General features: G+C 39.2%; 1 protein-coding gene across 2 annotated transcripts in view; it reads right to left on the bottom strand.

Annotated features, from left to right (window-relative positions):
* egfra (epidermal growth factor receptor a (erythroblastic leukemia viral (v-erb-b) oncogene homolog, avian)) overlaps positions 1–14,448 on the bottom strand; it is a 69,514-nt gene that overhangs the window by 6,231 nt on the left and 48,835 nt on the right. For both annotated transcript variants that reach the window (XM_084119208.1, XM_084119209.1), the window contains exons 19-25: positions 13,481–13,579; positions 10,949–11,134; positions 9,449–9,604; positions 7,539–7,614; positions 7,077–7,223; positions 6,884–6,981; positions 6,642–6,806 (exon numbers count right to left, since the gene is read on the bottom strand). In XM_084119208.1, coding sequence (XP_083975334.1) covers positions 6,642–6,806; positions 6,884–6,981; positions 7,077–7,223; positions 7,539–7,614; positions 9,449–9,604; positions 10,949–11,134; positions 13,481–13,579 — 927 coding nt within the window. The remainder of the gene's footprint in view (positions 1–6,641; positions 6,807–6,883; positions 6,982–7,076; positions 7,224–7,538; positions 7,615–9,448; positions 9,605–10,948; positions 11,135–13,480; positions 13,580–14,448) is intronic.

The following is a 14,448-nucleotide window of genomic DNA, read 5'->3' as shown; positions in this document are numbered from 1 at the left end:
AAGCCTGATTGAATTGTACTGGTGATTCTAACAATGCAATTCTAAGTGTAGCATCATTACAAACTCAACCTATAATAACATGCATATAGATACACAAAATCATCATACTTTACATTTTACATTATGTTTGAAAGTGCCCCATTATGCTTTTTCAGATATTGCATTTCATGTGGTGTGTAATAGAGCTGATTGTGAATGTAAAGTTTCAAAGATCAAAGTGCACGAGTTATTGGGCCTCATCCATCAGAATGGGTCATCTGACCAATCATAGCAGAGTACAGTAGACCAATCACAACAGACTGGACCATCTGACCAATCAGAGCAGAGTACAGTAGACCAATCACAACAGACTGGACCATCTAATCAATCAGAGCAGAGTTTAGAGAGACTGAATCCTTTATAGAACTGTTTCAGACACTGTGAGAAATTAGGTGATGCTGCAATGTATATTATGAAAAAATGTTTTTTGACCTTGGATGCAAGTAAACCTATAGTCAAAGACCTCCAAAACAAAAAAAGCAGCCTTTAAAATAGCATAATAGGGGCACTTTAATTAATTTTACTGAACAATTTTAATGTGGGAGGGGCAATGAAACATTTATGTGAACTTTTGTTCTTTCAAAAAAATAGTACCACAAGACCACTGTAACAGGGATGTAGTACTAACATGTGTAGATTTTCTTTATTTTTTTAAAAAACTTTTTTATTATTTCTATTCGATTGTTGTACAATGGTTAATTCATTCAACTGACATGTAAAGAAGATGACTGAGGACTGCATTAATCTTTGTATTCACCACCAATCACCGTGAACAAACCAGGCCTGAACAGAAGCCTAAGAATTAAGGCTCCATAACAAACCCCAGTCAGCAGTTCACGCAAGCATGTCGCATGTTTTCTTTTGCAAAACACGTTCATAAAACACAAGGAAGGACGAAAAGAAACATAAGCTAAATAAGCTACCATCTGCCAGAGAAACTACAGCCTTAAATGGCTATGCCTCAGCGCCTGTGTTATGTAAGACTCCGTCTGAGCTCAAGGCCTTCGTTCTGCCAAAAAAAATTTAACAAGTGTTGCCCGAGAAAGCAATCAGACTTGAAACGCTGAAGGAGCTTTGCACACACTTAGAGCGAGGTATAGGCGCGCGGCCAGGACACGCTCTGAACGCTGAGGCCTGGCGAGTCCTCACGCTGAGGGACGGTCATTAATCAGGAGGAAGCGAGGGAGAAGAGGAGGAGGACAGAGGAATGGGAAGTGGGTGAAGGAGGCCAGGCCAGAAGACCACCAGAATCAGGCCAGGTACATACGCCTCTGCAGCGTGAACTCTGTGTCCTTCTGAGTGCAAGCACACAACACTGTCATCAGATCTGATACTGGGTCCGCAGGGAGCGTTCAGCTGGCCTACATGCGCAATTAGTAGTTGAGTCAATTGTTTTATTTGTGATAACGCAGTGAAACAGTCCAAACACGGACATCATTTTTGGCCAGGCTGTCATACAACACATGAAAAAAAAAGAAAAAAAAGAGAGGGAACCAACTAAATATTAATAACTGATTTCGCTGTAGTCACTGTATGCTTTTTCCTGTGAGCTTTTTTTTTAGTTTTTTGCACATTAAAATAAAACATGTAGCTGTAGTTTACCTTTTTTTGCCAAATAATTTTGCCAGATAAATACTTTTACCAAGTTTAGTGTTTTGTTCTTTCTTCATAATTAATAAAATATAAAATATTTTGATGGTTTAATCTAACTTATAGGGTCATTAAAAACAAATACCACTCCAATATATAAATAATATATAATATAATAATTACTACTAGTAATTTAATTACAAAATACAATGTTGTATAATAGTGTAATACTGGCCAGTGTTGGATATTTAATTGTGCATGCTCTTAAATGTAAAATGTTATGTAAAAATGTTAAATGTAATTTTCAAACTGTATTTTATGAAGTTGTGATGCCTAAATGAACTAAATTTCTAACTTTGGATTTCAGTTTTTAGTGTTTTACACACACACACACACGCACACACACACACACACACACAGACACAGACACACACACACACACGTTGTGTTTTTATGTTTTATGGGGACTTTCCATAGACATAATGATTTTTATATTGAATAAATAAAAATATACACGGATATATATACGTTTATGTGTGTGTGTATGTGTGTATATACAGTGTGAGTGACTTGTCACAGGGTGATGTGATGCGACTAGTGCAGCAGTTGCTTTCAGCCTGCTGCCACTGGCTAGCCTTTATGGTGAACAGGGAAGCAGTCTGTAAGTCTCCCCCTGCCAGTATATAGCCTCTCCATTTCCAAGACTCCCACCAGGCCTCCTCGTGGCCACACACGGAAACTGGGTGCTTCGCGGCTCCAGGCTAACTTTGGTGGGGGATCTCGGAGTTGCAGTGGTCCCCAGAGGTCGTTCATGGCCAGCCACTGCCCTGCTGCCTTGCAGGTTAGTTTATTAAGATCAAGGCTACGGGAGCATACCCTGAGAGGAAAAAGCATGTGTCGGAGGTGCACATTAGGCTGTCTTCTGACAGTCTGAAGTTCCAGCAGCCTCCTGCAACTATATTTTGGAACTGGTCGTCGTGGGTCACCCATGCCACCGGGATATTCCAAACTATGGTGAAGATAGTGTTACTGGGGCCTGTGCACCCCCTATGGCACTTTAAAAACTTTCCCTTCGCACAGGTCTCCACCTCTGACCACGGTGTACTATACTCTGATCTCATATTTGGTTGAAGTCTGGCGGCGATGGGGTATCTGGTGACGGGAGCAGGGAAGAATGGCCTGGAAGCTTCTAGCTAGAACCCTACACGGCAGCGGCATGGGGTATATGGTCGCTAGCAGCTTGGATTGAGTGGATGCTGCTTTCGGCAGCCCCCCGTGCGACTGAGCAGCCCTATTTAGGGGCCACACTGCTCACCCTATTTGGGAAGGGCCTAGAAAAGGTGGCCTAAAAATTGCCCACTCTACAATCTCCTGGGTAGGTTACCGCGCCTACTGGGAATTCCAACTTGCGGTCGAAATAAGAAAATAATTCCTTTTAAATTGGCAACATGGAATGTCAGGACTCTCCTGGACAATGAGGGTAACAGACCTCATAGGAGGACTGCACTGATCTCTGAGGAACTGAAGCGCTATAATGTGGATATCGCTGCCCTTAGTGAGACAAGGCTGCTGGGTGAAGGCTCGCTGAAAGAAGAGAGAGGAGGATACACCTTCTTCTGGAGAGGCTATCCCCCTGGTAACAAGCATCAGCACGGTGTTGGAATGGCAATCAAGAACAGTCTCCTGCCCTGTCTCACTGAAACACCCATCGGAGTAAGTGAGAGGTTGATGACCCTCCGTATCCCCCTAGCAAAAGCACGCTATGCTACTCTACTAAGTGCATACGCGCCCACATTACCATCAGATGACAGTGTGAAGGATGGATTCTATCAGCTATTAGATGACACCCTTCAGCGTATCCCTAGGAATGATAAGATATTCCTTCTGGGTGATTTTAATGCTAGGGTGGGAAGAAACAACGATTTATGGCGTGGAGAAATGGGTAGACATGGTGTTGGGCAGGTGAATGCAAATGGTCTTAGGCTGCTAACACTCTGCGCAGAGCACGACCTCACTATTACCAACACATTGTTTCAGCAGAAAAACAAATATAAAACATCTTGGATGCATCCACGATCTAAACACTGGCATCTGATTGACTATGTCATAGCAAGACGTGCTGACATTAGTGATGTTCTGTTGACCCGGGCCATGAGAGGTGCAGAGTGCTGGACGGATCACCGCTTGATTATTACCAAGCTCCATTTCAAAGTGCGCCCCCCACAGCGTCTCAGGAAATCCACCAAAAAGCAACTGAATTGTGCTATGCTAAAGTCGGCTTCACCAAGGAGTATGTTCCGCCGTTCAATGGGTATGAGGTCATCAGAGTGCGAGTCCATTCTGTGTTCTGATTACACCATAGATCAGAAATGGGCATCCATTGCCTCAATGTTACATGAAACTGCAGTCAATTCTATAGGCTATAAAACCAGAAAACATCAGGACTGGTTTGATGAGAACTCTGATGCCATCATGTCCATGCTGGAAAATAAGCGCAGAGCATACAGGGCTATTATCAGCTGCCCTCCATCCACCATCCTTCGGCAGCAATGGCAAACAGCACGCAAGGAGGTACAAACAACTTTACGTACTCTACAGAATTCATGGTGGTTGAACAAGGCTCAAGAAATTCAATCATATGCTGATAGAAACGATATGTACAACTTCTACAACTCCTTAAAAGTCATATATGGACCTAGGAATTGTTCTATTACACCTTTAAAAGCAGCAGATGGAATAACAATTTTAAAAGACAGGAAACAGATCTTGGCAAGGTGGGCTGAATATTTTGAAGTTCTCCTTAACCATCAGTCACCAATTGATCATTCCATCTTGGAGGAGCTACCAAATCGACCACCTATCCAAGCCCTTGATCATCATCCAACATTTCTAGAGGTGCTAGCAGCGATCAACTCCCTCAAAGATAATAAGTCCCCTGGCAATGACGGCATCCCAGCAGAGCTCCTTAAACAGGGTGGCTACATGTGTACAAGGATGATTCATCAATACATCCTGCAGGTCTGGGAACAGGAGTGTGTCCCTCAACAATGGAGAGATGCAAACATTGTCATTTTATATAAAAACAAGGGTGAAAAATCTATTTGTAGCAACAATCGAGGTATATCGCTGCTAGCAGTCGCAGGTAAGGTCCTGGCAAAAATCATGGTACGTAGGCTGGTGGAAAACCTAACCGAACATTTGTTGCCAGAGTCACAGTGTGGCTTCAGAAAGAATCGGAGTACTGTGGACATGATTTTCACAGTGAGACAGCTCCAAGAAAAATGCCGTGAACAACATCAGGACCTCTTCATGGCATTTGTCGATCTCTCCAAAGCATTCGACACTGTGAATCGAGAGCTGCTCTGGGACATCTTAACAAAATTTGGCTGTCCAAAAAAGTTTTGTAACATCCTGTCACAGTTCCATGAAGGGATGGTAGCTCGTGTGACCATAGGTGGTCAGGAGTCAGAGCCTTTTGGAGTACGCATTGGGGTAAGACAAGGATGTGTGCTGGCACCGGTACTTTTTAATATCTACCTCCTTTGTGTCACAAAGCTTCTATGTGATAAGCTTGAAAGCAGTATTGGGATCACTGTTGACTTCAGGTTGGATGGAAATCTCTTTAATATTCGAAGGTTCCAGGCCGCCACTAAGATCTCAGTAATGCGGGTCCTTGAGTTGCAGTATGCTGACGACTGCGTGTTCGTGGCACATACCCCAGAAGACCTGCAAATTATCCTTGCTGCTGCTGTGAAGACCTATAGTAGATTGGGCTTGTCAGTTAATACCACCAAAACTGAAGTGATATGCCAATGGAGGCTCAGCCCTCCACCTACCATGCCTGTTTTTACCATAGAACAACAACCACTTACAATAGTGCCATCCTTTAAGTATCTAGGCAGCATTGTTTCAGAGGACTGCAGCCTCGATTACGAAATAAATAATCGGATAAGGCAAGCTTCTGCAGCCTTTGGCAAACTTCGACGCAAGGTCTTTCAAAATAAGCACCTTCAGTTGGGCACTAAAGTTACCATCTATAAAGCTGTGTGTATCACCACTCTTCTTTACAGCTGTGAAGCCTGGGTCATATACAGCCATCACCTAAGGTTGCTGGAGCGTTTCCATATAAGGTGCTTGCAGCGAATCTTGGGGATCACATGTTATGACCATGTACCACATTCTGAAGTGCTTAATAGAACAAACTGCAAGAGTATGGAGGCAACAGTCGCTGAACATCAACTACGCTGGCTTGGGCATGTTATTAGGATGCCTCAAGATCGTCTTCCACGACAAATCCTTTATGGTCAGCTGCATCAGGGCCGCCGTTCTGCAGGGGGCCAGAAAAAGCGGTACAAAGACCAACTAAAAACTTCACTAGGAAAGTGTCAAATTAATCCATCATGCCTTGAAGAATTCGCAGCAAACCGAACCACCTGGAAGCAGCTCTGCCACACAGGAATAGTGCAGTTGGAATCTGAGAGGAATATAAGGAAACAACAAAAAAGACTACGAAGGCATGCAACCATGTATGCCTCTACAAACTCAGACTTTACATGCCCAATATGTAATAAAATTTGTGGATCAAGGATTGGACTCTACAGTCATAAAAGAGTACACCGCAAATGAAGTGGAATGTCATCATCGGATACGATGGACTACCAAGAGAGAGATATACAGTATATACAAAAAATAATAATATATATTTTTTTCTTTTCTTGATGCATTTTTACAGGATTCTTTGTTGAATAGAATAAAAAAAAATATATATATATATATTGGATATATATAATCTTTACGTTCACGTTTGATTTTGTAATGTTTTTAAGTAGTTCTTTTTAACTGAGAAACTGTATATTTTATATATATATATTTTTATAATAAGAATTTATAAACGAACCTGCATATTATAAATGAGTTGGTGTCTGAAATGACCACCCGGATGTTAGGAAGGGGTCTCATGTGCAGCATATGCAGCCAGTGGCAGCAGTAATGTGAGTTTGTGTGTGTATTACCACAGAGTGCAGCAGCTGCGTACGGGACGTGCTGGGGCTGCTGAAGAAGCCCTGATTGGGCACTAAATACTCGTCGGCATCCACGGCTTCATCCAGCTCTCCGCTCATCAGACTGCGGTAGAACTTGGAGTCGGAAGGACTGGGTAAATGCATCCGATCATCACCCTGGAAAACAGTGACAGTGATCAGATGTGAGCAATGCTCCAGTGAGCCTTCACAAATCAGAGTTGTGCTTCTCTCACCTGAATGACCAGATAGCGTGGCGGGTCACGTGCCATTTTGGTGAACTCAGCGATGAGCTCCCTGAAGCGAGGTCTGCTCTCCGAATCGATCATCCAACCTTAATATGAAAACATAAGGATGAAGGCGATGATAACAAAGACTTTAAGTTTCAGAACTTGTCCACTTCATAATACAGCAATGACTCAAACTTACATTTGACCATTATCATGTACACATCAATGGTGCAGATAGGAGGCTGAGGAAGTCTTTCTCCTTTCTCGAGAACTTCGGCGATTTCTCTAGCAGGGATACCATCGTATGGCTTTGTTCCAAATGTCATCAGCTCCCAGACTGTCACACCTAGAGAAGTGCATCATTCATTAAAAAACAGCCAATTTCATGTAATACTGAGAGATCCTCAGCTTTGAAAGAGATCTTATAAAGTCAACATTAACCCAATTCATTTTCTACATTCACATTCCTGGTCATGTTCATGTTTTTTCAAAGAAAACTTTTCCAGATCCAAGCAATTCCCTATGGATAAATCCTGCCATAGTTTTTTTTTTTCTTGCTGAATTTTCGTTTTCACTCTTAAGTCCATGGAAGTAACTTCAAAAGTTTAATTTCTGAATAAGCAATACCGTTTACTTCTGCCATTAGTGAACTGTTACTAACCATAACTCCAGACGTCACTCTGGTGGGTGTATGTCCTGTGGAGGATGGATTCGAGCGCCATCCATTTTATGGGCACCTGTTGAAGGATAAAGATGGACAAGGCAACATAAAATCTCTATTTTAAATGCCAAAATGGGAAGTGAACACATTTGATGCATTCTAAAGATGAACTTCTGATTGCTAAAAAAATTAGTCTTGTATAGTTAGGACACTAATAAGAAGTGTTGGGGAAAGTTACTATGAAAAGTAATGCATTACAACATTGAGTTACTCCTAAAAAGTAACCAATTGTGTTCCTTAGTTACTTTACATGGATGATAAAGCATTACATTACTCTTGTGTTACCTTTTCTCATCTTGGCTGGGCTTGCTTGTTTTTTTTTAAGTTCAATTTTTTGTCAAATGTAAAGGCCCTTTCACACCAAAAGTTAAATGAATAAGCCTCAGGTTGAAGGAAATGCAAATTCACGCCTGTACAGTAGAGGGGAAAAGTACATACTTTTGAGTGTGTAGCAGAACAGTAGGCTTTGGGACATAGGCCTGCTACTCCATAATTCATGAAATCATAATTGCGTCTTTAACGGACAGCTCTGTCGCTTATTTACGCATCCTGTCACTGTTTAAACTGCCCTGTCAATCATCTTTTCACAGTCGAAATCCTCAACATTCAATTCCATTTAATTTCCTAGCGTTTCAGAGAGAAATGTAGTAGCATGTTGATCTGCCAGTCGTGGGTCTTTCATTCGGAGAACTCTCCTCGTGTGTTTGCAATTTGCATAATGATGCATTTAAACTTTTAATGACCAAACGTATCATTGCAAAAGTTCACAAAGCTGTTGCAGATGAAATATAATGTGGATAAATTTGAATAAATATATTTTCATCAGGTTAGAAACTGATTATTAATCACTCAAACCCCTTTATCTAAACCTCTTTATCTAAACGCATTAAATGTTTTCTGTTTTCAATTAAAACGGTGTCATGTTAGCAGCCCCTAAGTTAATGATTTTTACAGCAGAAGTGAATCAATCAAAAACTTACTGTTAATAACTTTATTCTAGAGCTGCTGTAAAGCCAAAACAATCTCTGTTCCATTAATTTCCTATTATCACTGTAAAGCTGCTTTGAAACAATCTATATTGTTAAAAGCGCTATATAAATGAATGACTTGACTTGACTCTGTACTTAACCGTAGGACTCGCACATCTGCCATGTTTGTAGTTTTTTAACAAATTTTATTTGCGTTTGTAGTTCTAATCGAATCCCCAGTGTGTGCACGGATCTGCACTTCAGATTCTAACCAGAAAAAGTAGACCATCCATCCGGGTATCTTTGGAATAAAAGATACTAAGATTTGGGAAAAATCAATTCTAATTTTGAACACTATTTAGGACAGATAGTATGCAAATTGGGATACAGCAAATGTCTAAAGTCATTTTTGCATATTAGTATGGTTGAATTGGATCATCGAAGGTCAGCAGCAAAGACATTGGATAATAAAGTGAGCTTAAATACATAAAGTATATTTGTGTAATTTAACATGTAATTATAACAGGTTTGTGTAATATTCTGAGTTTGCATTTCACTGTTTTTATTCATTTTGAGGAATACTGACAGGAGAGGTGTCAATAAATGGGAAAACAAATGATTTAGCGTTACTTATTTGAAAAAAGTAACTAAAATATTTAGCTGTAATGCATTACTTTACTAGTTACTTAAAGTACTAGTTACTTAAAGTAATCTGATTACGTAACTCGCATTACTTATAATGCGTTACCTGCTAATAAGGCCACATTCATCACTTCATTCGTTTTTAGGACAGTTTAGGAACAGTTATTCATCTAGTAAAATCAAAAACTGCTAAAACACAGTCATCAACATCCACTTTGTCACAAAAGAGAAATAACAGACCTTTCCGCCATCTGCGTGATACTCCTTCTCGTCTGCGTTTAACAGCTTGGCCAGGCCAAAATCGGTGATCTTCACATGTTGAGGGGTTTTCACCAGCACATTACGAGCAGCCAAGTCTCTGTGCACAAGATGGCGCTCTTCCAGGTAATTCATTCCCTAATAAAGCCAGAGAGAGAGAGATGCAAAAGATTTTAGTCTACTTGAGTTAATATAATGATGTCCTCATTCAAGGCTGGAATGAAAATTCTGTGTTGAAAGAAAATTCATTAATATGCCGTCCTCATTATACTGAGGTAATATGCCATCAAAAAAAACTTTTCTGAATACAGTCTTCTTCAGAGACACATGTGGTCTGTCACTGTTCTTTTCATATGAGAACAAAAGACGACGACAGAACTAGACTACAGTAAGGACGACATAAATATACACATCAACATAATTTATCTGAACAAGTAGGTAATAACTGTAGACCAGGACAAATGCAAAGCACAAAGTCAACATATTTTTGGCAAAAATGGAATGATAGAGGAGTATTTACTGATTGAATAGTAATGCGATCATGAAAAGACGAAGTGTAAAGTGTTTACGAGCCACCTAGAACATCCAACTTTAACATCCAAACAGAGTCACGGATGAGAGACACAGATGGAAAAAAGTGCACAGATAAGGGGAAAATGCTGTGTAGATCATTAGGGAATAATAGGAAACACAACCAATATGGAAAGAATGACTGATATTCAAACAAAAAGGAAGCCAGGATTCAAGAAGATGAAAACATATTTGTTCAAGCTTTTCTCAGAATGTTCAGTCATCATATCACTACATTTTCCAAGTCATATTCTGATCAAAGTTTCTCTCAAAAAAGAAATGTTCTTCCCTCAGCAGCGAGGACCAAAAAAAGTCCTGTCTGCTTAAAAAAAATCCTCACAGTAACTGATTTGCACTTCAGAAAAGAGACATGACTTCACATTTTGAATATTTTCGAGTGGTACAGATCTGAGAGTGGTATTACCTATTCTTGGTTTAATATCACCAGAGAGAAGCCTGAATGGGCATATCAATTTATTCCAGATCTAAAAATGTCTCCTTACAACTTCTAGTTCCGCTTTAAACACGATGTATCAAACAAATCCCATTTTCCTTTTATTATATAGGACAGTTGTGAAATGAAAATGAAATTAAGAGAGGTGGAACATGACTGGGACATGTTAATAATTAAACGAGGGTGCCCCATCACTTAATAATTAATCAGAAATAAAATGAAACAAATAAAATGAATTGCAAATAATTGTAATTTTATCTTAAATAATAAATTAAAATAAAATAAAGTATTACAATTAAAATAATAAAAATACATTTAAATAATTCTTTTGAATAGTTAATTGTACTGAACACAATGAACTGACATCCCAAACCATCTGTTCATCATCAAATTAAATGACTCATTGGTTATCACAATGGAAGTGATTCAAAAAACAATGAAAGACACAATCCATTCACCTTAGCAATCTGCACACACCAGTTGAGCAGGTGTTGTGAGCCGATGTTGTCCTTGTTTTCCCTGACGTAGTCCAGCAAACAGCCGTAGGGCATCAACTGGGTGATCAGTTGGACGGTGGAGGTCAGGCAGATGCCGAGCAGACGACACACGTGAGGATGCTCCACGCTGGCCATCACATAGGCCTCCTATAGATCCAAACAAATGAGGTCAGAACCCATGCAACACACTGTATATGGTATACAGCAACACTGACAAATCCTGCGGCTGTTTACAGTCCCTAAAGCCGTAGAACTAACAAATGAGGTGCCTTGGGCGCATTCGAAAACATTTGCAGGAACTGAGGCCTGGAGTTCAGAAGAAAAGTGCTTCAGGAAAATAAAAACCTAGGAACATAACAAATAAAACCCTGGGCAATACACAGGGCTTTCCCTGGGTGATTTAAAGCTGCCAATACCAACAACCTTTTCCTTTCAAATAATGAGGGAGTGACTGATATCAATTTCAAATTTTCTAACATTAAAACTACTGCGGATCTGTTAGGATTCGGTTTCTGCAGACGTTCAAAAGGTTATACTGTGTGTTTGCAGATGAGTTATCTTTAAAGTGTCCTTGAGAAGTGGCCTGTTCAGCCACATCCTCACAAACCAAAGAGAATCCTGGAGGAAATTACATTCTTTCTGCTCGCAACAGAAAAACAAGACCCTTTCTGAGTCTGGGTGCATGCAAAAAGAAGGAATTCCTCCATTGCTACACTCCTCCTGGTTGAAGTTTTCTGTTCTGTATCAACTCCACCCAACCCTCAAGGCTATGTTATATACAGTAGATTTCAGCTGCGCTTGTCACTGGAGACTGAGGCCTTTTCTGCACAATCATTATCTTAACTAGAATGACAAAACAGATTTCACTGTCTGTGTTTACTGAGATAATTAACTGGATCACACAGACACAGTGCAGATGCGTGAATTATCACATTATAAGCAGAGTGTGTAAAGAAAAGGGTTTGATTTTAGTGAAATACATAGCCAACTTTCAAATGTTGTCAAGAGTTAAAAAAAATGTACAGAATGTTTTCATTCACTAGCTAAAGCAGGCTTAATTAGGAGTAATTATTAGCACATACAACAATATACAATAAAACATTTCCAAAAATGTTCTGCATGAAGTCAGTTCATTGCTGGTATAGACTTTAACATTTGACAATTACAAAGTTATTAAAAATCATTCTAATTTGAACATGAACAGTATACTGTATTACATATTTATATTGTTTTATTTAAAAACTAACAAACAACTTTTCTTTCTTTTTTTTATGAAAAATGTTATAAAAACCAATTGGTTATTAATTAGTATTTGATCTAATACTTTGACATTTAAAGTGGCAGAATTCAGTTTCTGGTGAACTATCCCCTTTAAGCTGTTCACTAGTTCACCAACAACAAATTCCTGCAGATGTTGTGTTTTGCTGGGTCAGTGTGACATTTGTTTCTGAACACTAAATCAAACGTCAGCTTTTTCATTAGTTGTGCAATTTCAGCCAGCCTTAAAGTCACCATAAAAATCAAAACTAACAATTCTTGATTTTAATGGAATATTGCAGTATTAAATTATTCATCTGCCCTAATGAAAAACAAATATACCAAAATGTATTTGAAATATATTTATTTTATACTACAAATACATTTACATATGTATGTACTTAATAAAAATACCCTGCAATTGTACTTTTAGTATGCTAAATTAGTATACTTAAAGTCTGTTAAATTGGAAAAACTAAATTTGTACTTAATGTACTTTAGTTATCCAGAAAAAGTGCTGAGGTAAAGATATATATTTAATGGCGCTAAAGTGGAACTATTACAAGTATACTTTAGGTGGGCTTTAAATATCTTGTATTTAAACACTGATATTATACAGAGATCATAATAGTGATATTAAACACATGTTAGGCTTAATATTAAGAAATGTGCATTGTGCAATAAAGAAGTACTCCAAATAAAGTTTAATTATATTTATTTCAGTAAGTCTCAAGTGTACAAGTCAGTAAATAATATGTTAATGGTTTAGTAGTATACTTAGTATGAAATAAATGTATTTTAATTAAATACATTTTGGTAAAGGTTTTTTTTACTAGGCTGTGCACATCATTATTTTTTTTTATTCATGTTCTCTCGTAATCTTGAATCGAAAATAACTCCCTCCCTCTTGCAGCTCATCTCTTCTCTGATGACGTGTTTACTAGTGTGAGGGCGGGGCAACCTGTCAATCACATGAGATTGACCAATAGCAAACCACGACCATCCAATCAATTCCCAATGGACAAAATCAAGTCCAGCCCTAAATGTTTTTTTATTCGAGAAGCCGTTTTACTCGGATAGGAAAGAAAAGACTATCGCAACTTCCGTTTCATGCTGCCATTAAGATATTTGGCTTTAATTATCTATGCAGTATTGACAACAGTAAACTGACAATGAGTCACAGTGGAAAAAAAACAGATATGACATAAACACCTCAATTCACACTCTAATACTCACGTCCAAGATCTCCTTGTTTGCTTTGGGAGACGTGGCTTCTCGTAAGACCTTAATGGCGACGGGGATCTTCACACTCTCTCCCTCTGGAACCCACAAACCCTGCAGCAATGTATATTTGTCTTAATATTTCATGAGTAACATCCAGTGTTTTGTAACCAAGTTTTCAAAGCTGAAATCATCCTGAGATAAAGTTATAATGTTTATGTCTACAAATCAACTACAAATAGACCTAGATGCCGGTTTCAGACTACATAATATTTTTGTCTTCTACGATAGTCCGTGTTTTAGGTTATGCAATTTTTCACTCCTAAATTGTTGTCGCGGACAAGAAAGTCAGGCTACACATCGCATCTTTAACAACAAGCATGATGTCATCGAGAAGGCGGAACAAGAGACACTAAGAGGCGGGATTAGCTGAGGTGACGTGACGGCTAACAGACAGCAGACAAACGGCTAGTAGTGACATCAGCGACAATCCACCTGTCACTCAAGTGGCCACGCCCTTAATTATGCAGAGCTTTAAGGCTTAATATAATTTAAACGGATGAGTTTAAAAAAATATTTCTGCTGTAAAGTTGGGCATTCTAGCTTGGGGGGTTTATGGGATTGACTCTCTTTTGGAGCCTGTCTCTAGCGGCCAGTCGATGAATTGCAGTTTAAGTCACTTCCGTGTTGGAATCAAGAGAGACCGGAAGGTTGCCGCTTGATCCCAATGCAAGTATTGTCGTTTACGAATCACCACCACGACACCCTAAGTCAAACGGATCATGCAAAAATCGTCTGATATCGTGCAGTCATGGACCAGGCTTTAGTCAGGTTAGACACCATATTGAATTTAGCACATGAAAACGAGACTGAGGGATAGACTTACATGTAGATTCTTTACAATGGCAAGCACTGTATAAAAGTCCTAGATTATGTAATTTTCACAACTCACAACTTTCAAGTTTTTTCGAAAAGATGTTTTA

This window comes from Abramis brama, assembly GCF_963993115.1.
Source record: "Abramis brama genome assembly, chromosome: 7".
Taxonomy (NCBI): domain Eukaryota; kingdom Metazoa; phylum Chordata; class Actinopteri; order Cypriniformes; family Leuciscidae; genus Abramis; species Abramis brama.
This window is presented reverse-complemented; position numbering and strand designations above follow the sequence as displayed.